General features: G+C 28.0%; 6 protein-coding genes across 15 annotated transcripts in view; 3 read left to right on the forward strand and 3 right to left on the reverse strand.

The window, feature by feature from the left end:
* The window catches only part of Bic (bicaudal), an 82,947-nt gene extending 74,858 nt beyond the window's left edge, over positions 1-8,089 (reverse strand). The window contains exons 1-4 of one of the 2 annotated variants that reach the window (XM_076325891.1): positions 7,837-8,088; positions 6,896-7,267; positions 6,364-6,490; positions 5,396-6,282 (exon numbers count right to left, since the gene is read on the reverse strand). In XM_076325891.1, the coding sequence (XP_076182006.1) occupies positions 6,380-6,490; positions 6,896-7,267; positions 7,837-7,914 (561 nt within the window). In that variant the 5' untranslated portion in view covers positions 7,915-8,088 and the 3' untranslated portion in view covers positions 5,396-6,282; positions 6,364-6,379. Of the gene's footprint in view, positions 1-5,395; positions 6,283-6,363; positions 6,491-6,895; positions 7,268-7,836 lie in introns of those variants that run through there. The other variant, XM_076325892.1, reaches the window with a different exon arrangement.
* An 849-nt stretch (positions 8,090-8,938) lies between these two features.
* Positions 8,939-13,184, reverse strand: LOC143153678 (uncharacterized protein C2orf42 homolog). Of its 3 annotated transcripts, none has more exons than XM_076325099.1 (7): positions 13,115-13,184; positions 11,566-11,954; positions 11,151-11,474; positions 10,844-11,063; positions 10,566-10,771; positions 9,569-10,487; positions 8,939-9,467 (listed from the first exon to the last, which is right to left on the reverse strand). In XM_076325099.1, exons 1-7 carry the CDS (start codon positions 13,146-13,148, stop codon positions 9,298-9,300), a joined length of 2,262 nt encoding a protein of 753 aa, XP_076181214.1. In that variant the 5' UTR covers positions 13,149-13,184; the 3' UTR covers positions 8,939-9,297. The 3 variants fall into 3 exon arrangements, with proteins under 3 accessions (XP_076181214.1, XP_076181215.1, XP_076181216.1); XM_076325100.1 differs by lacking the exon at positions 13,115-13,184 and adding an exon at positions 12,430-12,558; XM_076325101.1 differs by lacking the exon at positions 13,115-13,184 and adding an exon at positions 12,312-12,435.
* LOC143153679 (2-aminoethanethiol dioxygenase) lies at positions 12,610-15,014 on the forward strand. 2 transcript variants are annotated; one of them, XM_076325104.1, is made up of 3 exons: positions 12,610-12,717; positions 13,567-13,903; positions 14,032-15,014. In XM_076325104.1, exons 2-3 carry the CDS (start codon positions 13,604-13,606, stop codon positions 14,422-14,424), a joined length of 693 nt encoding a protein of 230 aa, XP_076181219.1. In that variant the 5' UTR covers positions 12,610-12,717; positions 13,567-13,603; the 3' UTR covers positions 14,425-15,014. The 2 variants fall into 2 exon arrangements, with proteins under 2 accessions (XP_076181219.1, XP_076181217.1); XM_076325102.1 differs by lacking the exon at positions 12,610-12,717 and adding an exon at positions 13,115-13,381 and having other exon boundaries at positions 14,032-15,013.
* A 1,107-nt stretch (positions 15,015-16,121) lies between these two features.
* On the reverse strand, positions 16,122-19,435 carry LOC143153597 (E3 ubiquitin-protein ligase MARCHF5). Of its 6 annotated transcripts, none has more exons than XM_076324984.1 (7): positions 19,211-19,435; positions 18,107-18,349; positions 17,642-17,792; positions 17,345-17,553; positions 16,918-17,236; positions 16,669-16,834; positions 16,122-16,589 (listed from the first exon to the last, which is right to left on the reverse strand). In XM_076324984.1, exons 2-7 carry the CDS (start codon positions 18,306-18,308, stop codon positions 16,431-16,433), a joined length of 1,206 nt encoding a protein of 401 aa, XP_076181099.1. In that variant the 5' UTR covers positions 18,309-18,349; positions 19,211-19,435; the 3' UTR covers positions 16,122-16,430. The 6 variants fall into 6 exon arrangements, with proteins under 6 accessions (XP_076181099.1, XP_076181101.1, XP_076181103.1 ...); XM_076324986.1 differs by having other exon boundaries at positions 19,206-19,435; XM_076324988.1 differs by lacking the exon at positions 19,211-19,435 and adding an exon at positions 18,988-19,126 and having other exon boundaries at positions 18,107-18,262.
* Positions 19,436-20,380: 945 nt separating this feature from the next.
* On the forward strand, positions 20,381-22,838 carry LOC143153599 (DGAT1/2-independent enzyme synthesizing storage lipids). Its single transcript, XM_076324993.1, has 6 exons — positions 20,381-20,904; positions 21,201-21,339; positions 21,421-21,515; positions 21,707-22,068; positions 22,140-22,343; positions 22,410-22,838. Exons 1-6 carry the CDS (start codon positions 20,856-20,858, stop codon positions 22,515-22,517), a joined length of 957 nt encoding a protein of 318 aa, XP_076181108.1. The 5' UTR covers positions 20,381-20,855; the 3' UTR covers positions 22,518-22,838.
* A 911-nt stretch (positions 22,839-23,749) lies between these two features.
* Positions 23,750-26,162, forward strand: Fkbp12 (peptidyl-prolyl cis-trans isomerase Fkbp12). The gene is made up of 4 exons (XM_076324994.1): positions 23,750-23,974; positions 24,310-24,357; positions 24,669-24,855; positions 25,569-26,162. The coding sequence occupies exons 1-4, from the start codon at positions 23,938-23,940 to the stop codon at positions 25,624-25,626; spliced, it is 330 nt and encodes a 109-aa protein (XP_076181109.1). The 5' UTR covers positions 23,750-23,937; the 3' UTR covers positions 25,627-26,162.
* Positions 26,163-26,175: the final 13 nt, after the last annotated feature.

A 26,175-nucleotide genomic window follows, 5' to 3' on the forward strand; every position in this document is an offset into this window, starting at 1 on the left:
TACGACTAAAAGAAGAAACGCTTATAATGCAGTCAAAAGGTCCCCTAATTAACTATTAAAGTGTAGTTAAATTTTTCCACAATTTATTAAATTAATCTATTATTCATCGAAAATTCTATTAGTATACGGTATTTTATAAATGCTTTTCGTCGCACTTCCTATATAAGGTGTGCGTTCCTCTGCAAGACTTTGTTAATTTATTTATTCGTAAAAAAATTGTACGAAATGTTTATTAAACAATACTCGCCGAATCTGATTTGAATGTTGTTAAATTCTTGATAGAAATTTTTATATTTAGTACTGGCAGTAAAAATTTCCAAATTTGTGTTAGAAATCTTAGTATTATCTTATTTACAATTTTTATTATACTAAAATTCGAACACTGTTTTTAATTTATGAATGCAAAAACTACGTAACAAAATTTATCCGATAATAGTTAATTTTTGAATATGGTAAAATACACATTTTGTACCATTTTGTAATATTATTTTTAGACGAAGCAGGAGTCAATTTATAATAAATTTTGTTACGTATTTCAACGTAATGAAGCATGAAAATTTTGAACCCACGAGATCACAATCACAGGGGAACTGAACGAATTGTGCCTGACGTTTTATCGATAACATGAACAATGGCTACTTGAGTACCTTTAGTAAGTTAGTATATACTTGGGTTGGCACTCGAAAGTAATTAGTGACGATACATTTAACTTTCAAGTTCCACGAGAGTGTCCTTCTTCAATATTCTGAGTCTATACCTTGGTTTATTGAATTAATAATATTCTGTCTACAAACTTAACCTAAACACGTCGAACGATCGATTGTGAAAACAACGAAATAAAAATTTGGTAATCCAAATAAACTCAAATATTTAAAATTAAGGTATTTTATAATCGATTCGATATTAACAATGCGAGAAAAATCTATTACGTTTCTATTATATAGATATATTCATACTTTTCATTTACCGCGCTTATTCGTTTTACCGATCTAATTATAAGAACTGAAATTAGAGATAAACAAATTTATTTTCATTCGATTTACGATTTACTCGTCCTATTTGACTTCTTTCAATTCGCACTATGCTGTTGTGTTTTTAATTTTTTTCCAAGCTGAATGCAACACAAAATACAAAATAATTTTTAACACTGTTCGTTAATTCAATGAAGCATTCAAACTGAATAGAATTTTGTGAAACATTTCTATACGAACTACGCATATTATCAATTTTGTTAACAACACTACCTTTTGTTGGAATGGGATCAATTTCCTTAGGTTTATCTACCATTTTGCTATAACAAGTATTTCTTAATTCTTTGTGCGCATACCCCTCACTTTTAACATTGTATAAACATGGAAATGATTTATACAGTTCAATAAATGCAGTTGTAAACTTGTGAGGCAACATTTGCATATCATTCATTCTTTCTATAATGTAAATTAATTGTAAAAACTGATGCTTGTTTGTCAAAAAAATTTCCATAAGGTGGCCATATAACTATTTGCATAAATCGTTAAACAGCAATTAAAATTTCACCGGAATTATAAATACGATATATTGTAATATATCAAATAAATATTTGATATTGAAATTGCAAACGATAAATTGCCGCTACAATTTAAACGATTTTCAATTTGTTTGTTGACATTTTGGTCAGGGTTTTTCCCTTTAACGTATCAAACGAACATCGCGCTCAAGAATTCTTTACACGAAATTCCCGTTACCGTAATCGTAGTGAATTTATGGCGCTTGATAAAAGCGTAGTATACTTGCGTCTTATTTTCTCATACAACTAAACATCAAGTACCAGAATTGGCCCTGTATTTGCATGTCGGTGCGCGCACGGAACGCTCGTGTAACAAACTTTTGGAAAATTTATACGCGTTGAAGATGCACGTTCCATCTACTACATTCGATGTTGTTTCATATCGTAATCTCTGTAAAAACGTAATATAAAGCCGTACGAGTAAAGAATAACAAAAAAAAAGCAACCTCTCCGTCGTTCTTTTTTGCTCTTTATTTCGCAATGAGCGATAATTTTTTTGCGACATAGATTTATATCTCGTATTCAAAGTACAAAGTAATAATGCCACGATATTACCAAACAAAAAAACATAACACAGAAACTTATCATTAATTGTAGGAACATCAAATACAATTGTAATCTAATATTTTAATCCTTTTTGGGCTTGACTCTTTCTTGAAAAACATTTGCTTGGTTAAAGAAACTAGCATATAAAAATCAATATAATCAAATAACCATACGATATTATTATAAAAATTATTTTTAACATTTTTTATTCGACTAATGACCAGGTTACCATTAAAGCATCAAAACGCATTGGATATTAAAAAGGAAACGTGTTGTCAGTTCAATGAAGCACATGTAATTGGAAAATGGCAATGTCGAAAGGGCTCAAAATACCAAAAGATGCTCAATTGCCCTAGAAATCCCTTTTATCGTTTGCTTGAAATAAAACAAAAAGAATATGATTAATTTTCTGTCATCACTTTGCATTCATTCATTGAATGTAAAAGGTCAACAAATGAGTGCGAAAGTGTTAACATAAACTCATTTTAATCTATTTGTGTCAACATTCAATAATAATAACTCTTGTAAATATAGATAATTTTAAATGATTTCATATTGCGATATGAGAGCGAATGGAACTTGGAATATTGTAGCAAGGTGCTAGAGTATGTGCATAAAACTAAAAATATTTTCAAAGTTACGTTTAATCAGACTATTAATTAAAAAGCAAGCATCTAAATTTGACCAGGATCACATTTTGAAAGACTTCTAGATTATGCAGTACAACACTCTAAATAAGAACAAAGCCCTCTCTAACGTGTCCCGTTTTCAAAAAATCACGGACGAAGATGTAGTACCCTTCAACAGTGTCTTTTCCTGAGTCTTATCTGCTTCCATTTTATTTTTATGTTTTTTTATCGGCGACCAGAGCGGACGAGAATAAGCAAAAGGAAGAAGTAGTTTCCAACGAAAATGCGTGGTAAGTCGAGGAAAAACAACGAAAATTTTTCTTCGACGAGTTGTAAGCTTTGTAAAGCTCCAGAAAAAGAAAAATGTTCGCTAACGAAAGCAGTAGAAGCGCGCACGTGTCTTAACGATGCTTTCGAACTTTGAACGATATTTTTGTTAACGCAGGTGTCAGGGATTCTAATTAGAAATTGAAATATGCCATCGACAACACATAAATATTAACGAGGAGAAAAACTAATGTCGTTGAGTTATAACTGTCTTGAAAATATGAATGCAAATTTAAACGTATTATGCAATTAATCTAAATAATAGATTAAAGGATTTAGGAGCACATATTGACAAACATAGATAAGAAAGGTCCAATTAACATAATTCCGTAAAGCCACAATCTCAAAGTAATTAACAACTTTTTGTCCTACATGGTGCTCGAAAATTGTGTGATAAGCCGAAACATACAAACTCTTTGTGACAAGAGAAATAAAACAAAATGTTCTTCTTTGCAATTTATGAGATTTTCGTTTTCGTTTTAAACAATCAGAAATCTAACTTCCAAGATATACTGTTCAAACCCCAAACAGTTGACCGCGCACATACATTGATATACACGTAGGTATGCTGTTGATAGAACTGCCCCAAATGTACCTCCGTGCTATGGATTTTAATGTATTCGCATTGATTTCAAGAAACCTTTATACGCCAAAACCACAGACTACTCGTATACTTTATTATTTTAAGCATATTTATTATGCAATTACATAACATATTCTAACATTCAACTGTTTCAGCCACATTGTTCTTAAAGATGATTTAACACTGACTGGGTTAACACGTGGGTGATGTTCTGTGCCAGTGACCTATGTTGCTTATAGCGGTAACGAGTAATCTGTTCATTAGTAGCAGTAGTCACACCTCAAGATCGTAACTGTTTTACTTCGTAAACGTCAGCTCAAATTATAAAATAGTAAAGGACTTTTCGAATTCTATTAGCATAACAAATTTATGTTTTGATTTGTCCCATAATTTTATAACACTTTATATACATTTGAAACCCGTAATTCTATACACTCGAGCCTTACCTAAAAAAAAATTGATATGATATCTTATCTTAGAAAATATTTTGCTTTCTATTAATTACTTTCAGTATATATTGATAAATAATCAATGATAATATTAATGTTATACCTACCAATATTTTTTTTTCGATTATATTAATCTAGAAATGAACGCAGTTTCTCTCCTGACAGTTAATTTCGTGCAGAAATAAAATTTCATCGTTTCTATTGTGAAAGGAAAAAATATCTTAACGTTGAGTCATATTAAAGTATTGCACACCTTTCTGAGTGACAGCCATTAGAATAAATGATACGCTACAGATTCTAAATAATTCAATCGATTTTGAGACGATCGCTTTGGATCAGTGTTTCTCAACTGTTTTCAATCCAATGCCCCTCTCTAATTACGTACAAACCAATGCACTTTATTATGTCTTAAAAATGCATTCAAACACGTAGAAGATAAACATCATCTCAAATTAATTGAATACTTTATTAAAATTATTTCTTTGCCATCACAAAAGGAATTTAAGTATTTCAAAGGTTATAAATTTATATAATTCCTATAAATTGTAAATATTTGATTTGCGTGTAATCAACAGATCATAGTAATTATGACATGCGATTAAGTAGTGTAGTGCAAATTCATAGTTTCTTGTAAGCTAGAAACCTTGAAAGCTAAGAACATAGAAATAAAAATTTCATAAAAAATGCATATCATTCAAATAAACGCAGGTTTACATAAAGTGATATAACAAAACTTAACGCAGAAGTTTATCACCTTTCAAACGGCAGTTGTAAAATAAATTTGAAAACAACGTTATTTATAGACCAAAGTTAATTAATGTTTAGGCTTTCTATTATACCTAAAATAGGTTCAAGTGGTTAAAGGCATCATTTCATCAGACCAACTACTACTCGGTTATTTCACAATTATTAACGCAAACCTTGCTTGCTATTGTTACATCACATAATTTTACACAACATTTGAACTTATGACAATTGAACAATGACATAAGCAAAATTAATTTTGAACAATTAATCAGTAAATGAATAGTTTAGAATAGATTATTGGCCAATGATAGTCACTATACTTATTAGAAAATGCTCTTCGTCAATAAGACTTATACAATAAAAAAAAATAAAAAAGTATCTTATACTTATGTCTCTTGCTGTAAACATTTCTAAAACTTGTAACATATTAACTTCGTTACACCTCTGTAACGTGTAAATTTTGTACCAATAATTAAAAACATATTAATATGTTCAAGAAATGTGAACATATTTATATCTACAAATGTAAGTGAATATAAATTGTAAATGGAAAATGCTAACAAACGTATATTACTATACAGAATGGCTCTTATTAGTATATTTTCATAATTACACTGTTATTACAGAACTATTTTATCGATGAAAATATAAATATTGACAAATTACGACTACAATGTATTGGAAAAACATGAATTTTAAGTAGAAACCCGCATTTCCAGCAAATGAATTTATTCCGTAGTTTACATTACAAAATATTACACCCCATTTTCCACGCTGGGAAGATGCTGCAAAAAACTACTCTTATCCGTAACCGTTATGAACTCCACCAATTAAAATAGAGGTGCCTCAATATTTCGCGCAATTTCTTTTTTTTTTTTTTTTACTTTTTTTATATTCTATATAAATTTTTCCGCCTATATAACGTCACTGCGAATAGGTGGAAGGGTACTGTTACCACTTGCCGGAAGTTTCATTTTATTTTACTAATCGATATTCCTATAAATTCTTTGAATTCGTTATCGTCAAAATAAGAACATATCCGAACACAAGATGACAATGAAGAAAATATTATGAATACGATCGTAACAAAAATCGTAATTTCACATCGCGTTTCGTGTCAACGAACGATCAAATTAAATGCCTAAAATGCAAACACCGAATGTCGTACACCATTAACAGTCATGTAATGGTAATTCAGGAAGAGTAAGATCATCTTAGCAGTTTCAAAGCAAAGTCTACCATTAGCAAATGCAACAAAGTAAAAAATATCGTCCATAGAAACTTTTGATTTCTGTAACAGCTTTTTTTATTTCTTGATAACTGTTACTCATATAGCATTATCATAGGGTATGTCAAATATTTATAACGTATGTATAGTGATACTTCGTTTACGCATTGCTTTTGCAACTTGTATTTCACAACTTGTCAATTACAACTGTTAGTTGTAAGAAATAGCTGTAAAAAGAAAACATTAAAAACAATTTATTTTTTCAAATGGCACAGTTTAGTTCAAAGAATTTCACACAGTAAAATTACCTTGATGTTGAATACTCTAAGCTTCAGGTGTGGCTAAGGGGGCTTCTTTCTTTTCATCATTCGTAATAGCTTCTTTTTTATCACCAACTGCTTTATCGCTTTCATCTGCTTCCTTCTTTGGAGCAACCTTAAAGTTTATACATCACATATACACCCAATGCTATTGCAAATATACTCTAATAATAAATATCTTTGTAACAGTTTTATTAGCTAAAATAATTTTACAAATATGATAGCATGGTGTAAATCATTGATAATAATTGTAATTTTTATGAGATATTAAATATGACCAAAATATATTAATCCAGTAAGGTGTCTAAACTAATCTCTATTCAATAAGTAACAACTAAGGTGAAGCTATAATATTTTATAATACTTTAAAGTACTTATTTGTAAATACTCAATTGTATCCCTATCAATAATATACGTGCACTATAATTAAATGCCTATTTTGTTGTTTGCTATATATTATACATAATTTTATAAAGTATCAAACATACCACAATTACCATTATTTAAACAGATTTATTACCTCCTCTTTACTAGCTTCATCGAAATTCTCCACTAAATCAGGCACTTCATCGTCTTCTTCCAATGTTGCTTTACCAACTGTGCTACCAGAAACTGTACTTGCTAATCGTTTCAACTGTGTAACACCTTCGGGTCCCAACTGACTTATTATTCCTGGTAGCATATCAGTTATCTGTTTGTTGTCACCATGACCAGTAATGGCAAATGTGTTGGCGGACAGACTAGCTTGAGCTTTTGGATTATTGAAATGAATGACAGTACCATCATCTTTAATCATATTAACCTCCTCTATACCAGGGACTGTGTTCACAGATAGTTTCTTTAAACAACTTTGTAATTTTTTATCATCTGTGGCATTAGTTGCATGCACAACCTAAAAATGCATTGAATGTAATTAAATAACAATAACATATAAAATGGTATGTAGAATAATAGATATATTGATTTTTGATTATAAAATTTTTCTCTTGCAAAATGCTGTATTTCAATGCACAATTGTTTTCAACAGTATAGAACTTCAATTTTTAATGTACTTATTAATATTATGATATTAGAACTTTTACGTAAAGCTTAATAAACTAAAAATCCAAGATACAATCTCAGACTTGTACACGAGGAAGCAATAAAACTAATTATGTATTTGACACGCAAAAAATGAAAGAAAAACATCAAAAGGACAATACTGCGAATACGAAGCACGTGTGAGTAATTTACGAATGTAATTAACGTGTATCTTGCACAGTACAATTGCAGAATTTTGATGTCATACAAGAATGGTAATCACTCGAGAATCGTAAAACAATTTTCACAAATGAGCGAAATGCGTAAATTGTTCGATTGACATTTGAAACATGCAATTTCATGAACTTAAAAACTCGCAACATGGCAGCATTGACAACAATTTTGTAAATTCATGTTAATATTTGAAATAAATTTACATACCTTCTTCTTGCGTCGGGGTGTTCCCTTACCGCCGATTCGTACTTGAGCTTGAAGCTTCTTCAACTTTTCAGGATTCATGTTAATTCGCCTCTACAACGATCAGAAGCTTTTGATCTTCCGTCACCACGATCGGACAGACTGCAAGTCTAACGCAAAGTTTTATACAATAAAATGAGCTGAACACGACCGGCAAGCAAACACGTGCTCTCTGTTCGCCGAAAGGGTCGAGAAAATGGAAGTGTACGCTTCTTTAGCACTCTACGTCAGAGACGATTTCCGGAAGGACAACACTTCCGTTCGAAACTTAACTCAAAACACTGCACCGTTTAATCATGCATAACATAGTTCATACTCAAAGTTGATCGTAATCGACACGGTAAATTGGGATTTCGTGTGAATCGCTTTCTTTTACTGATTGATTTGTTTTATTTACAAACTGCTGTTTCGTATAACAGTCTATCTGAACATGTAGGTTATGGACACCATCACGTTACGATATATCTATAACTGAAGAGAAAAAATTTCAAAAATCATCTTATAATGTAATAGTTGAGGCATTCGACTGATTCAACAATAATACATCATCCGAGTCATAATAAAATGAATTAGACTTATTTGGAACCAGGACGCGAACGCGAAGTTCAAAATTTTTAATTCTAATTAAATTTAACTTGTTTTCCAAGACCAATTGATCATGTTTATCTCCTTTATGCAAAAAGCATACAAAAAATTGTAGACCATAAATCAAATATCAAGTTATATAATTGTTTAAATAAAAGACTAATACAAGAAATCAAAGTGACAAATACTTTATATATGTAATTTATTTGAAAGATCATAGAACAAATGTAGTTTTTTTATATAATGTAAATATGTTTTCACTTTTACATAACAGCATCCAATCTAAATTGTATATTTACAATATATCACATTCTTATACAATAATAATACAATTTAATATTTGATACATTCACTTGCAATAAATTAATTACAAAATGTATAATGAATACATTTAATGAATAAAAATTTTACAAATATGATGCAGCATAATCAGTGATATAATATGAAAATATGAATTATTTATTCTAAAAGAAACCGTGTTTTCTCAAAATTTTATCTTTACAAAAACAATATCATAAACTAAGGTCAGTCTTTAGTTCTTTAAAATTGATCTGAAAATTGTTTTTAAACAAAAGCTATTTATAGTAATTTAAATTTATACTTTTCCTCGAATTTAAGGCATTTCTTTATTACCTTTTCAACAGAAACTTACCTACTGAATTATTCAGTATCTTAAATATATCTACCAAACAACTTACGAAACTATGCTTCGTATTTATCAATTGTTTTTCTTTTTCCACGGAAAAGTTCTTCTCAGAAGATCTTGTATCCTACATAATTGTTAATAATAGGAAAGTGAAAATTTGGTGATATAAAGACAATTATTACAAAATTATTCATTCAATAATTTTTTAATAAAGCTATTTTCCTCCATTTGTGACTTGTCTCATTTTTTACATGACCAAATTCAAATCTAATTCTAAGCTCACCAATTTTTGATATTGGCAAGATATCCGGTATCCATTCTATCAAAAATGGTGTTGGTTCAACTTGATTTGGAGAAGTATTTCCTGTAAAATAAAATAGAAAATTTATTACATTTACGAATACATTTTTATGATATTCATTCATCTGGAAGTTAATTTATTATACAAATTTTTAGAGTCCTTACCAACTTTCAAATATGTTTTTAATTCTAAAGGTTTAATTAATGCATTGTTATTGGTTTTTTTATACCGATCTATTTCCGTTTCCTCCCGTTTATACAACTCATATGTACCATCCGCATTTTGGACAAAACTTCTTGTGATCTCCAAAGGTATAAGCGGTGTTTCAAAAATACTTTTGACATGTAAAATGTTAGTAATTTGCCATGTGTATTTAGTAAATGTACCTAATGGTACACCATCTTTTCTGACAAATGCTGTTGTTGAATTTGGTAATCGTTTCTTTTTACCACCACACGATATCCTTTCTCGCAAACAATCAAAAAATATTTGTGGTACATGAAATACTAGAGGATCGGGTTTTCCATCAAATTGAAAATGCATAGTTTGATTTATTCTTTCAGTTATTGAGGCTAACCATTTAATAAAAGGTAAATTAATATTGGCTTCATCTAAATCTTCACAAGGATTCTGATACTTTTTAACAATTTGTAATTTTGTTTTAGCTTTTCTTGGTTCTATTGAGTTTAAATTATTTAAACTAGTGGTATTTGTAGTTGTTGGTTTATCATCTCTTTTTCGCTTTGTAGAAATTGGCTGTTGTGTACTACTACTTTCTGTACTTGATATATTTCCAGTATCATACTGTATCAATACGTTCTTATTTACTATTTTCACACCATTTGTATTTGAAACAGTATTAGTATCAATCAATTTCATATTATTCACATCCAAAATTGTATTTGTATCAAGAACCTTTAAAGTTCCAGTATTCAATACTTTTATATTATTATCATTTAAAATATATTGACTATTATTAAGCAGATTGTATTTAGAATCTATGGTTGTCTGATCCTCCAATATTTTTACTGTGTTTCCGCCAAGTTGCACGCCATTTTGATTAATTACTTCTAAATTGTGCACCTAAACAATTTTAAAATAATTTTAATATTTTAAGTTTTAAGTAAAATACTTTTATAATGACATTCAGCAAATTCTTACTTGCGATATCATATTATTATCTTCTAATAAGGTACGATCACATTCTACTTCAATATTTTCAACAATACTATTTGGCAAGATTGTAGAATCCAAATTCATTGAATCTAAGTCCAATCTATTTCCATCTAAACTCTGCACTGTTAAAGTATCATCTCGAAATATTAAAAGATGCGTATCTGTATCATCTGTAGTTAAACCATCAAGATCTGCAAGTTTTCTTTTAGTGTAAAATCAATATTTTGTTATATTTAAAATCTGACGAAATTCAATTTTCTTACCAATACCAACTATTTTATCTTGTTCATTATTCTGCAACATTGTTGTGAATGGTTTTGGTATACTGAAATCAGTTTGATCTAAGTTTATATAGTAACTAAATTCCTCGGATAACTTTGCATCACTAGCAAATGCACAAATACATGCATAAAAATGTACACAACGTTTACTCTGTGAAGACTGTGCCACATCTGCTTTATCCCCTGCTGTTTTTGCTGTACCCTGCAACAAATTTCAATATTTTTAACAATACCCAAATATACAGTTATTTCACAATACAATAAAATGTTTCTTGGTTTTTCTACTTGCCTTAAATGCAGAACAAGAACAGAAATAACGATGTTCAATTCTATCTTTCAATTTTGTAACAAAGAGAGAAAAGTGAAGGTAACCTAATGGATGTTTTGGTGAAGCTTTACACTTCACTGCCATTATATTCTTAGATACACGTTGCACTAAAGGACCTGAAGTTTCTGTAGCCAATAACCAAATTTCTTGTTTCATTTCGTTATTTACACTTAAGGTTGATAGAATTGAATTCCTTAATGTTAACGGCTGTGCTTCTGCATAACATCTTAAAGCTGCCTGTATATGTTGGCATGTAGAAACAGGCACATCAGATGAATTCTTTTCCTATAAAAAAAAAGATTAAAAATTTTGTACAGATGTCTGACTTTATAAATATATGTTATTGTGTACAACGTGCACTATTAGTTGAACTTACGTGACATTTAAGAACACTAGTGTCAAAACTTCTTTCGCAACTATCGACAAAACACAATGCAGTAGACTGTGAAATAAGTGTTGTCATTTCATTAGAAATTGTTGCATTTATTAATGGTAATTGAACAAATCCACGATAATCTGGGCCTTTGTCACGCACTCGAACAGAAAAAACTTGAGCAGTTGTTCCTGTAATAAGCTTACAAGCTTCTGTTGATAATTTCCTTTTTTCACCAGGTTCCTTGAATACTGCATCGCAATATTTATTCTTACAACATAAACCACGTGACCCATTATAAGTTCCACATTTTGGACATTTACGAACTCCGCGCAATGTAGCTTTTCCTAAATCTGACAGAAGCTTCCGCAAACGCTCCTCATTGGACATAGCTATCAAGAATTATGTTTGTTATAATATAATATATAATAGATTCTTTAATTACTTATATATAGTAGAATGTACAAAATAAAATATGCACACAAATGATACCTAATTTCACATTACCTTCAATTAACATTATACACTATAATATTATATTTTTGCAATAAAAAATATCCTCCATTCTTGTACTCTTAACTACTAAAGCGTTAAAAATGCTTTCATAATAATAAAAACTTAATTACTTTGGAAATTCCGTAATAAACAACAGTAAATGTTATAGTTGTTAAACTAAGATTTCACAATAATAAACACGTGCAAAATATTCGTAAAAGTATAAAAAATGGATAAAATTCATCTTTCCATACCATTAAAAATTAGTAAAACGGGTTCCTAATATCCAAATATTATTTGATATGACATATATTACAAAATTTGTATCAACAAATAAATAGAATACATTGCAAAGTTTTTACCCTTTCTTACCTTTGCAGCGAAATCAATAATTACAATAAGAAAACAAGTGCTTTTCATACGCTTTTCAGTAATAATTATATTCCAAGAAAGTTTACTTTGGATAGTAAATAAATAAAGCTCATCTCGATTCTAAATTACCAACATTTGCGATAGAGGGCATTCTGTTGGTTGAAACATTAATCCAAGTTCACAGAATCAGTAATATTTTCATTAATTTTAATTCACCATGTACATAATTATAACAAAATACAAATACTTCATAGTCAGCAAAAATATATAATATTCATATAATACATGGTATGTATTTTTCAAGAAATTACTAAAAAATAGTTCTCCAAGTACATTACATTCTCCACTATTTATTACTTTTCATAACAATTTCTTGTTTTTGTGTTTTAAATAAAGTTATATTAATAGAAAATTACATTTTTGGAAACATGTATTCAATATTTTAAAGTATAGTGTAAAGTAACAGTTTTTACAAATATTTAATGCGATATTATTTCTCAAATTAGAAATTCATAAAACTAATAAAAACATTAATCTTCTTTTCAAATATTCTTTAAATATTTTAACACATGAATAGTTATGTTTATTTTCATTTATTACACACACATAAAGTTATTACAAAAATTTTAAAAACCGTCATTAAATACATGCTTCTAAGTTTCAAGTTGTATGTTTACAGTATCACCTGTGTGAATCGAGTCCATAGCCATGTTTTGCATAGTTTAGTACCAAATGTGAGGTTTTACGGACCAAAGTTAATTAGAAACTGAAATATATATTAATAACGTTCATTCCTATTTAAAAGTTGCAATAGTAGTTAATAAATTGTGATACGTAATAATAAAGAAATTCATAGTTTCGTTTAACCTCTAAGATTTTAATATAATTTATCCAATGAAATTTTTGAGAAAACTATGGAATGTGAATAAGTTTTACACACAATAATTTAATGGTATTTATTAAAATTTGTTACATAATTCAAATCATTGACAAATTCACAACAATTTCATAATTGATCATTTCAAATCATAATAATTAAGGTTATGTAGCACAAATCTTTTAACGTAATTTCATGGATTACTTGTGTTTCGATTATTTGTTAGCATGTTATTAACGTAACAATATGGTTTTTGAAAGGTGAATTCACGAAAATAGTATTATAAACTTAGTAAATATGACGTCAGCAATTGAAATTGTATGGAAGCAAGCGTTAAAAACATTTGACGGACGAAAAAACGTCGGATTTAAGCTTTGCCAAAAAAATTTTGATAAATTATGGAATTTGATGAACAAAATTACAGCCGAGGATGTAAATTTAAACAAGCAAGTTCTTGACTTCATAAAGATACAACCTGCACCAATGTGTGTTATTGACATATTTGAAAATAAAGACTTAACTATTTCAATTTTTATATTGAAACATGGAGTCACATTGCCAATGCATAATCATCCTGGAATGCATGGCTTTTTAAAGGTGGGTAAAATAGATATATTTTTTTTTTTATGACATATATTATTATAAATTCAATACTCATTATTTGGATCTAATTATTTTTGTATTTTTTATAAATCAATTTTTTTTGCTTGAATTTTAATGTATAGGTAATCAGTGGTGCTGTCCAAGTGAACAGTTATACTTTGAAGACAAACGATGATCACATAATCAAATTAAATAAAGAAATAGCAGCACTTAGACACAGACCAATATCTTTACATAGTAATTCACCTGCTTGTATTCTTACGCCACGAGATAAAAATTTACATGAAATTTCATGTATTGAAGGCCCTGCTGCGTTCTTAGACATACTTAGTCCACCATATGATGTAGATGATTGTGGAAAGGGTCCAAGACCATGTACATTTTTTAAAACTATTAACTCTAAGTTATGTACAGATTCAGCAGATATAATTGAAGAAGTTAAATTATTAGTTATTGAAGGTCCACCAGATTTCTATTCTAAAACTCTTAAGTATACAGGACCACCCTTAATGTGACGTAAAGTATCCAAGCATATTTTATGTCCAGTTTGTTAAAGAATTTAACAGTTTATAGCATTTACAATTCAAAACATAATTTGAATTATATTATGAACTCTGAAAAATATTTATGTTCTAATTGAATGTATACTATTTTTTCCTAATATGTATTTTTTTTGTATATTAAAAGTATACATACACACACAAGTGCGCGCACGTACGCACGTATGTATGTATGTATCTATGTATGTATGTATGTATGTATGTATGTATACGAATATGTGCATTATTTAGGTAAGTCTCATATAATAGAAATTACTTTATTCTTTGTAATATTACTTTCAATTTTATTTAGTATTTTCTGCAATAGTAGAAAAATATTTGTCTTTTAAACAGAACATTTGCATTTCTTTTGTGTTTTTATTGATTTTGCAATTATAAAAGTTACCTATGCGAAAACGATAACAAATATGAAATAATTACATTAAATTTACTATTTTCTTGATATACAGAGCTAGAATGTTAACAAAGAATGTATTATAGTACAGTTTATGTATAAAGTATGATAAGAAGTATATGATAGCCCTAACATGAAAAGGAAAATTCTATTTATATAAACGATATGATACCTGTATTGCATAATATTTAAAATGTAGAAATATTATCTCAACTGTAAATTATGTACTACTTTTTATGGTGTATAAATTACATTTTTTTCAAATTTAATTGCCTACATGGTACAGACCAAGAAAATATATCTATGATTATTTAAGATAATTAGGTAAAATATTTTCTAAACATGTGTTGTACTTAATTAATTCATAACTTACATTAGAGGAAAAAATATTTAATAATAAATATATTTATATATTACACAATTCTTTTAGAAAAGTTCTTTAGTACCTGAGTTTTTCTATTTAAAATTCATTGTAATTAAATAATTGTAGTCTTTTTAAAAAATATTTATTGTATGTATCAAATACTTAAGTAAATTGACCAATGTTTATTATTATATGTATTGTTACACAACTGTTTTGTCGAGGTGAAGAGAAGAGACACAATTTATTAATTGGAATCAGTGGTGTTTACTAGTTCTTTATGTCTACAGCAAATAAAGCATTTACATAAAGTTTCCATACAAAACTTTTATTGGACATATTAATATATGTTTTATATCTGATCTAATACTTATCTAGAATAGAAATAAATTGTGAACACATGGAAATAAATTCCCATACTGTCCTTTTTACATAGCAGTCAAATTGTGAGTGAATTCTAAAAGATAGCTTTTTTTTATTTTTCAATGCACAACAAATTTGATAGGTAAATAAGATTTCTTTGTGCTCATTATTTTTAACACCTTTGCTACAAAAAGCGTATATCTTCTATCTGAATAAATGGATGATCATTTACGAATAGTGTATGTTTATATTCTTAATACGTGAGTAATTATTTGCAAACAAAATATGACCATAAATAACATTCAATTCAATATGTATGTTTTTACATGTCTGTAAGATAAGATGTTTACGATTTCAATTTTATCGCCGACATTCGAAGGTTTCTTCAAACATTGTTGACATAAGAAAAGCAACTACTATTTTCTCCCGTACATCTTGAGCGTTCTTATAACTAGTTATACGAACGCTACTGCAAGAGTTAAATTTACAATAAAAAAACCATTGAACTGTATGGAAACATTATTATCAGTGTAACTTGATTCTTATTTCTTATTTGCTACACAATGAAATAGACATTATTGTTCTACTAATACATTTAAGAGATGTAACATTTTTTATCGGACATGTATTATAACTTACTAATCAGGTTTATGTATATAATGATAATTTCCCATTCTTACATACATATATGTACATATATTTTACGTACTTGTTATACCTGATTATAGTACCCATAAACTTACATTACATAAAAGTAATACATTGAACGTTAGTGTACAAAGTACACTAAGAAGTTTAGTTCCTTGATAGTACATTTTTCAAGGATCTTTTATGGATTTTTATTTAGCTTGTTTGATTGGTTTCGGAATTTTGTTGCCTTCTGTACATTGTAACATTGACATCTGTATAATCCATTATACGACGTCGGCATTGTCGTACATATTGCTGCTGCTTATAATAAATCTTGAATGCTCCCTTTATCATTATAAATGCTATACCACCCTGCAAAATTAAACGCAAGATTGTTAATTATTATTAAAATGCATTTTTTCATTAACAGTAAACATATATAAATACATACAAGTAACGTTCTTTGAAAATTGGAGGGTATACTTTCAAAGAATATTTTGCCACATATACTGGCGATACTTGGTAATATAAGTGCACCGCAAAGAATACGCGTCGTTGATACTGGATCGCTCAAAGGTGGTTCGTCTTCAGATTGCGCTCTGTCATCTCTAGAATAACTGAAGTAATAGGTGCTTATTAATTTAAAGTAATTAAATAACGTTTATTTAACATTTTTATATTTATATTCCCTTTTACATACCTACTCGGCAAAAAGTGCCTTAAAATAGGAACCGTACATGCATGTCGTCTAAAAAGGCCAAGTGCTTGGTCTTCCCAATTGACCAATTTACCCAAAATCAATATTATTGGAATAGTTGGTAAACCAACTAATAGCACTAAAGGATCAGTCTGATCCATCATAGCTAAACCATCTTTATGACCAACTACTTGCATTACAGTTAATGCTCCATATGTTACAGCTGTCCAATATACAGATCCAGCAAGTAAAGTAGCTGCTATGACTGGGCAGATTCGGAAAATTATTCCATCAATGGCATCCAATACCACTACTAATGGGCCTGAAATAATTAATTATAGAACATAAATTCTATGTATCATTAATATTGATTTTTTATTTTAGATTGTAGTCAATTTTTTAAACGCTTATAGATTTTAAAATAACTGACTCATTGTTGGATATACAATGATGTACTCTGTGTTACACTGTGGACATGCTACACGTGCACCTGCACGTCCTATTTGTTTCTCATCAACCCATCTTTGTATGCATCCTTGATGAACCCATTTAGTTGTACCACGACAATGACATGGTTTTACCCATGAAGCAGTTGCATCATCTTCATCCGTTGCAAAACATACCCAACAGTATCTTTTGCTGCATTGAATAAAAATGATTTTATACATACATATTTACATGTATACTGTTTAACAAAATTAAAACTTATATGAAATACTATACATACTTATCGTCCAAATTTGTTACTGGCCCAACGACTTCTGGTTGATTTGGAGAAGGTGCTCCATCTGTTACATCACTTGGTTGTGTATTAGCCATTGATTCAGACACTGGTTCCTCAGTAGGTGCAACTGCTGCAGCTTGAACATTGAGTATTGCTTAAACAAAAAATGCTACTTAATATATTTATAAAGTTAAATATGTGAAGGATATTACATACTTATTATACAGAATGTTTTTTAATTTAATTCATAGTATTGACTGTAACTTTGGTACTCTTTCAGATTATAAAATTTGACTTATTCTTTAATCCTTTATATTCTTGTTTCAAATACTTAACAAATACATGCTCAATTATTTCTTACCAAGTATATGATTTTGAATATTAGTTAATACACACTGATAATACAAATTGTTACATATTATTAACTTCTTAGTATGTATATATGAATACTAATAATTAATAATTTACCATTATTTAATTCATTAGCTTGTCTCTCTGGCCTTGGATGTGAATGACATCCTAATATAGTTACTTCAAAATTTGGAAGACTTTTAGACTTTGGAAGATTAGTATTAGGCTCTATAGTTCCAGAATATCCTATGTTTACTATCCTCCCACGAGGATCTAGACCATGCAACGAAAACATGGGTAAGTAATCATTGTCTGACATTCCGTCTATAAAATTTTCAGTACTGCGTTACCATTTTATATCTGTTAAAATAAATGTTATTAAACATATATTATAATAATAATTTTATCACACCCACATTCATAAAGAAATTTAGTTTATTAATTTATTCACCAACTTTAAAACCAAGTGGATATATACGAAATACATAAATGTGCAAATACACCTATTATTAATAATCACGTCAGATATTGGTGCAATGTGCAATAAATGACATGATATACAAATATATAACTTTTATTTATTTTAGAATGTGTTTTTAATATAAAGGCTATTAGCATTTCTTTATTTACCACGTTATGCATTGTTATTTTTACTGCAAAATAGTGGTTATTTTTACTGCTAAATTTTATACACAGATTTAAAAAATATGCCCAGAAGGTTCCTTTATTACATTGAACGCTAAGGTACAATATCAATGTATCATAAAACCATTTTGTTAACTAGTGACACGTTGTTAGGAAGTTGATTGTCGACTGCTTAACATGTGTCATTATTCGTTATAAACTATACGATAGCATATTGGAGCAAGATTCGTTTATTGTTGAAAAAATTTTCAAATTAAATCTAGATTGGAAATACAGTAGCAACACACAAATAGTACATCACACAGTAATGATGATGCAAATGTATTATTGAAATTGGAAGTATTAATTTGTACCTGAAGTAATATTTATAAGTAATTCATAAGCACTATACACATTTACGATAAAATAATGAAATCACTGACATATTTTTGAAATACAATGTGAGATAAAATTTTTATTAATATTTAGCAATTCTAAAATTGTATTTTCCAAATTTCACCTTACAAATAGATTTATTTCGTTTTTCACTAATATTGGTAATGATTAAAAGTTATATGAGATTGCAACTTAACTGACAATATGTTAACGTGAAAATTCGCCAATGAAATATGCTGCCAAACTTCACGCCGATATCGAATTCCTTTCTCAGTGGTTCTTTTACTCTCTTTGATTTTTTAAATACATTAAAATATCGCAATTTTAGCTCACATGACAAAATAAAGTAAAAATACTATAGAATTGTTTAATTCACTTCAATGCTTCGGACAATCTATAATTATAACTGCTTTATTTTTTGCAAGGTTCCTTGTGATTTATATCGCGTTTTCCTATTTTTCAGCGCCATCTCTTAAATGCAGATTATTTTGAGTTTGTCAATTTGAAAGTATTTTATAACACAAATTATCTTAATCATTTTATACATATTTCTGTTATATTTAACAGAACTACTCGTAAAACTACAGATAAATTAACTACTCAGTAAATATTGTTGAACGTAATAAAAATACAACTTACATACATTTAAGCTCATAGTGTATTTGTATAATTTGAATAAAACACTAGTAACTTAATTGCCATTTATATCATTCAGAATGCGAAGAGTTCATTTTAATAATATATCAAAATTATTTCTGAACTAATTTATTTATTTCATAAAGGTATTTCAATTATAGAAAGACCAAAATTTAGTCTTAAAAAGGGATTAAATAATTTTTATATAAATAATTAGTTGCATAAAAATATGTATAAAACAGCTTAAAGTACAACACATTGTTAGTATTAAATACTTTTGTTATTTAAAATTTGGATATTTTTGAATATTTTTTTCAATTATAAAAACTTAAATTTATATACTTAATAAAACTTTCGAGTAAATTAACAATATATTACAATTACTTTCTAATTATATTCAAAATGTCTTTTTCATTAAAAATAGAATAAAATGTTTTCAAATATTTTTTAATCCTTCACATATATATATACTTTTATTGCTTCATACATACAATATTGAAAGATTATTATTATATTATTTTACATTAAAAGTTATCTCTATAGATAGCGTAAACAATATATGTTTAAATTTAAAAAAATAAGAAATTCTAGGAAATACAAGAAATATAGATTTTACCTAATCGTTTTTATCAAAGATGTGTGATGAACAATTACAAAGAAGAAAAACCAAACTCATTAAAATATTATGTAACTAGTTGTTAATTTACTGTACATGCAAATTAGAACAGATGTATACGAAGTTAGCTACAACAATGCGCGATTGCGTGACAAACTTATGTACCAATTATCATCTACCGATTTATTAAATTTGTAGTATTATTTATATGTAATTTTTAATAGAAATATGGACAGGTGTAATTCTTGTAAAATATCATGTATTAAATATAGGAATTAAGATGAGATCGATGAATGAATACTGAAACTGACATGAACGATGCAATACTGTATGGAATATAACAAACTGTGAATAAATGTAAACGATGACAGAGTATAAACATGTTAAATTTGAATATTTGCGAATACAATTACATTCAGACAATATTATTCTGGAATATAAATGAGAAATGTATAGAAAGCAGGACCAAAAATTAGAATTTGTTATCTGCATTGAAACTAGTGAATATGTGGCTGTTTTATGAAATAATATCAGATTTTTTGTAATTGTAATAATATATTTACTCCTGTTTTTCCTATTTTGTATAATGTAAACATGTTTTCCATAATATTCAACCTACGGAAAATTTTAGAAGATACTATAGGTAAAAATGTTATTTTATATTTATTGTTTATACAATATTAGTACGTACATGATATGTAAAAAATATGCTGGCATCAACAATTTAGAAATGAAAGTTGATAGCATTATAAGCATGTTTAGATATTATATATTAGTAGTTTTGTTGGTAATTATATATAATTATGAGTAAGATAAACTTTGTACAGTTCTTTGTTTAAAATTACTTATATATTTAATTTCTTATTTACATTTTATTTGCACATCGTATTATATAAAAACTATGTATCAATAATTCATTTCGTGCAATAATGTTTTCAGTTGAATATATCGATGTGGATTTTACACTTTGGTTATCATGGCTTTTAATGCCACTTCTGGTAACATTTTTACTTCCACTTGTGATTGTAATATTATTATATGTGACCGCATTAATATTATATGTGTACAAACTACACAGGTGTGTAGTTGATTTATTAGCTAAAGTACATACATATAACGAATTAATTAGTTAATATTTTATGATTCCTTCTTTTTATAGAGTTAGATTAAGAAATGCCTATGGAACTGATTGGAGAAATGCAGCTCGTAATGTGGTAGCTGCAGTTTGGGATGCTCATGGTTGGATTTGGTATGGTAGGTCATGAAATAGATTATTTTTAGTTTATAAGCTGTTTAGTTTTATTTTACAATAAATTCTGTATAATTTTAAAACATAAGTAGTTTCATGTCACTACGAATTAGTTCAACATGTATGGTATTAAAAATATTCATGTATATTATACTGAACATTTAAATCTTTTCACATTATTTCATGCTTTTCACAGGATATGAAGTAGTTGGACTGGAAAATATACCAGAAGATGAACCAGTGCTTTTTGTATACTATCATGGAGCCATTCCAATAGATCTTTATTATTTTATATCTAAAGTATTACTTCTAAATTCAAGACTGATTCATACAGTCGCCGATAGATTTCTTTTCAAGTGTCCTGGGTGGTCTATTATTTCTGATGCACTGAAAGTTATACCTGGTACTGTTCAAATATGTTCTACTATTTTGAAAGAGGGAAACATGCTTGCTATTTCACCTGGTGGTGTATACGAAGCTCAATTTGGAGATTCTTATTATCAACTGATGTGGAAGAAAAGAGTAGGTTTTGCAAAGGTTGCATTAGATGCCAAAGTGGTATGTTATTTTATTTGCATATTTCATTTTTATATTTGCACAATTTTGAAACATTAATATTTTTGTAACAGTGCATAATACCTTTATTTACAAAAAATGTTAGAGAAGCATTTAGAACAATAAGTTGGGGTAGAAGAATATGGTTGAGAATATATGCTGCAACAAGATTTCCTTTTGTACCTATTTATGGCGGTTTTCCAGTAAAGTTGACAACATACATTGGTAAACCAATTCCATATGATGCAAGTCTTACGCCTGAAAAATTACAATTGAAGGTAATAAAAACAGAAATACAACATGTAGAAATTCAGATATTTTAAATCTACTATTATTATTTTCAGGTTGCTGATGCACTCAACATTTTAATAGGGCAACATCAAAGAATACCAGGAAGTATATCATTAGCTTTATTAGAAAGAATATACAATCTAGACAGTAAACAATCATAGATTGTAGTTGTCACTTGAATATTATGATATTAAAGTGTATAAGATGAAATGGAGAAGGATTTAAGAATTTGGTGTAATCTTTTTAAACGTTTAAAAATCTATATTTTTAACTTTGGTGCTGAGTATTTTACATTAATTATTGGTATTACTTCATTAAACTTAAACGAAATTGGTATAAGTTACAGAATATTAACTTTATACCAATAAAATTGTACTTATGTTTGAAGTATGAGAACTTCCTTTCCTACTTATTTGTTAAGTAGATATTTCACAAGTTTTATCTTAATTGATGCTACAAAGTAACGAATTAACAAAACTATACTAATTTGGGTACATTTTTAATATGTATATTAATACACATAATTTATATATTTATAATTTATGATTTTGTATAATCAATACAAATTTTTAATTTATTATGTATGTATTATAAGTTTATTTTTACTGGCAACTACTATTACTATAAGTACTTTGTAAAAAATATTTTCGCTTATGTACTTTTCCAGTACAATTGTGATCTATCAACAATTCCGTAGAATATTGTATATGTACTTACCTGAGTTATCTTATTTACTAATTTTATACATAAAAGTAATAATAAAGTTTATAAAAATTTATTGTTGCTTGTAAAACATATTCTATTTAAACAAATTCCACTTGAGTGAGAAATTAATAAGAATTTTGACTAGTTATTCAAGTTGTAAATTTTAATACCAAAATATTTAACGATAAATATAATTGCTTCGGTTTTATTATTTTTTAAAATAAAATATGTATTTTATTATTTTATAGGAAACATTAAATTTACTGTTTAAATATTTTATTATTTAAAGACGGTATTAAAATTCATTGCTTGAAGAACTAATTAAAATTTATGTTATTAATTTACTCAATTTACCGTATGTAATACTTCAAACAAATAAAAGACTAACTAAATTGAATTTCATAAAATAGGATACATTTAAATTATACTAAAAATTAATTATAATTAGTATACAATTTATTACAAAAGTTAATTACACCTTTTTATTGTCATTATTATTAATTTTCCTTTTTCTTCTTTTTCATGAATTTTTATATATTATATGCAAATATGATATAAAAAAACAAACGAAGAAATTTCTACTTTGAATTTGTCGCGATCGGAAATATTGTCATCGATCGTTGCACGTTAACCGGAAGCTATGAAATAGCAGCGAACCTACTGGCGGCTTTTCCAGTTAAAATTTCTTTCCTGAGGGTATCTTCAGATACCTTGTTATATTAACCGAACATCATTGGACTGGCATCGTTTTTTTCGGCTACAAAGACCACGTTTATGTGAATTCTGCTTACCGGTACAAATCGCCCGGTTTTTCGTAACAAAATTTACTCGCCTCTTTGTTGAGGATCCAATTTCTGTGACAGAAAATACGTAGTTATGGGCGTGAATGTGGAAGTTCTTTCTCCTGGAGACGGTAATTATTCTATACACGATATTCTGTGATCTTTCACTTTTCGCATGCGATCGTTGGCTTCGTCTTTCCGATTCGAGTCCTATCTATTATTTTTTTACTCTATTTTGAATAAATCTTGTTAATCATGTTGCGATGAAAATACGTTGTAAAGTCATGTCGATGCGATTTATTTACAACTTGAAATTCTATGAAAAGCATGCTCCGTCTTCGATCCTTTCCAAATAAGGTGATTTCGATCATTAGTTAATACACTCGACGAATGTATAACATTTTAGAAAATCAGTATTTTTCATTTATAATGCAAGATTTCTCTTAATCATGTTTTGTGTGTGTAGGCCAGACATATCCGAAAAGAGGACAGACTGTAGTTGTCCATTATACAGGTAAACGTGTTTAACAGCATTTTCAAATCAAGTTGTATGTTGAAAGTAAGTTATAAAGACCATCAATATCTGTTTTAATATTGTGCTTGAAACTTTTCTACACATTCATATACATTCTTCTTAAATAGAACATTAGTTATTTTTTATAAAATACTTATGAAATTGTTAATAAACTGATAAATTATAGTTGGTATTGAGAGTTTAAAGTAAAACTAAAGTGTAAGTTACTTAGAAATAGAATTATTTGTAATTATTATAGAAACATTTATTACCGAATCTTAGGTTTGTCATTTGTATTAAATGTCTGATAGGTACCCTTGAGAATGGAAAAAAATTCGACTCTAGCAGAGACCGTGGGGTGCCATTTAAATTCAAAATAGGTAAAGGAGAAGTCATTAAAGGGTGGGACCAAGGTGTTGCTCAAATGTGTGTTGGAGAGCGTGCTAGGTTAACTTGCTCACCAGACTTTGGCTATGGTGTCCGAGGACATCCTGGAGTATATCCTTTAATATGAAGTAGAAATTTACAGTATTATTAATTACAATAATAACACTATTTAAAGAAAAAAAAACTATACAAAAAACAGAATTCAATACAAGATATCAATGAATGAATATTTCAACTTGTATGCAATATGTATTTTATTCAGATGTAGATAATATTTTTAATAGTTACTTTTTCCTTTTGATAAAGGATATTTTTATTATTTTTGTTCCTTATATACAGAAAGAGTAAGTAAAAATTTGTATACGTATAAATGTAAGTTTTGTGTGTGTGTGTGTGTGTATCACTTTTTTGATAGTTTCTGTTTTCTTGAACAATGAAAATTAATAATATAATCATAAATCATACTTTATATTCCAACCTAACTTTTGAATTTCTTTCAATAAATTAAATAATTAAAATAAATGTAATGAATCAAAAATTTTTCAATAAATTAGAGAAATTGTAATAAAGTATATTTATTTTAACTATTTGATTTTCAGATTTGAAACTAATCTAAAAGTTAAGTTGAAATATAAAATACATATTGCATAATAATTATGTATTTGTCGCGTGTAAATACAAACTAACCTTTTAACTATTTATTTAAATAGTATTATTTGTCCTGATATTATAATAATTCATTTCAATTTAATAATCATATATAAAGGTTAATTTCACTAGTTACATGAATATATTTTATTATGTTATCCTTGACAAAGACACACTATTCCACCAGATGCTGTTCTTATCTTTGATGTGGAGTTGTTGAAGGTGGAGCCTTGAAGAACTTTCCAGGGTATACCAAATTGACTACACACATCAGAACCACTGATAATTAAACGCTTCAAATTGCATTATATTAAGTAGTCATTGCATGAATGGTATGTTTTACATACCAACTTTAATTCGATTGCTCATATGAATGAAAAAGTTTAAGACATTAATTCTGTGTTCCACTACTGCACAATTACATAAACTATAAATTACAATTGTACTCAAATGTCCAATGATCAACTGATATGGAATCTAAGGACACGTTTTGCATAATTTTATAACCTAATATGGTTGTCCTTTACAATACTCAACTCGTTACTGATGAATTGCATTTCTATTATGAGTAATTGAATTAAATAAATATTAAAACATTTGGTATATAATCTGATGCCTGTGTTCACTCCAATTACTTAGTATTTGGTAAACAATCACCTGGATATTTTGTACAAAATCTTTCAATAACGTAAAGAAAAATAATTGTACTGATATTGTAATAGTACGGACCTTTACACGGAAAAATTCAATAAAAAAAATTGTCTTGTCTCAAACAATGAGTGT

This window comes from Ptiloglossa arizonensis, chromosome 13 (assembly GCF_051014685.1).
Source record: "Ptiloglossa arizonensis isolate GNS036 chromosome 13, iyPtiAriz1_principal, whole genome shotgun sequence".
In the NCBI taxonomy this organism is placed as follows: domain Eukaryota; kingdom Metazoa; phylum Arthropoda; class Insecta; order Hymenoptera; family Colletidae; genus Ptiloglossa; species Ptiloglossa arizonensis.

Excerpts from the sequence above, each read along its gene's own strand:
- LOC143153597 (XM_076324984.1), bottom strand. The coding sequence starts at position 18,308 with ATGTCAGACAATGATTACTTACCCATGTTTTCGTTGCATGGTCTAGAT. Across the intron at positions 17,554-17,641 it reads GTAACAAATTTGGACGATAA|CAAAAGATACTGTTGGGTAT; the intron begins GTATGTATAGTA and ends TATTCAATGCAG. Across the intron at positions 16,835-16,917 it reads AGGCACTTTTTGCCGAGTAG|TTATTCTAGAGATGACAGAG; the intron begins GTATGTAAAAGG and ends CTATTACTTCAG.
- LOC143153599 (XM_076324993.1), top strand. The coding sequence starts at position 20,856 with ATGTTTTCCATAATATTCAACCTACGGAAAATTTTAGAAGATACTATA. Across the intron at positions 20,905-21,200 it reads AATTTTAGAAGATACTATAG|TTGAATATATCGATGTGGAT; the intron begins GTAAAAATGTTA and ends TAATGTTTTCAG. Across the intron at positions 22,344-22,409 it reads CTGAAAAATTACAATTGAAG|GTTGCTGATGCACTCAACAT; the intron begins GTAATAAAAACA and ends TATTATTTTCAG.
- LOC143153679 (XM_076325104.1), top strand. The coding sequence starts at position 13,604 with ATGACGTCAGCAATTGAAATTGTATGGAAGCAAGCGTTAAAAACATTT. Across the intron at positions 13,904-14,031 it reads GAATGCATGGCTTTTTAAAG|GTAATCAGTGGTGCTGTCCA; the intron begins GTGGGTAAAATA and ends TTTAATGTATAG.
- Fkbp12 (XM_076324994.1), top strand. The coding sequence starts at position 23,938 with ATGGGCGTGAATGTGGAAGTTCTTTCTCCTGGAGACG. Across the intron at positions 23,975-24,309 it reads AGTTCTTTCTCCTGGAGACG|GCCAGACATATCCGAAAAGA; the intron begins GTAATTATTCTA and ends TTGTGTGTGTAG. Across the intron at positions 24,358-24,668 it reads TGTAGTTGTCCATTATACAG|GTACCCTTGAGAATGGAAAA; the intron begins GTAAACGTGTTT and ends AATGTCTGATAG.
- LOC143153678 (XM_076325099.1), bottom strand. The coding sequence starts at position 13,148 with ATGCAAAACATGGCTATGGACTCGATTCACACAG. Across the intron at positions 11,475-11,565 it reads CTAGTGTTCTTAAATGTCAC|GAAAAGAATTCATCTGATGT; the intron begins GTAAGTTCAACT and ends TTTTTTTTATAG. Across the intron at positions 10,488-10,565 it reads ATAATAATATGATATCGCAA|GTGCACAATTTAGAAGTAAT; the intron begins GTAAGAATTTGC and ends AAAATTGTTTAG.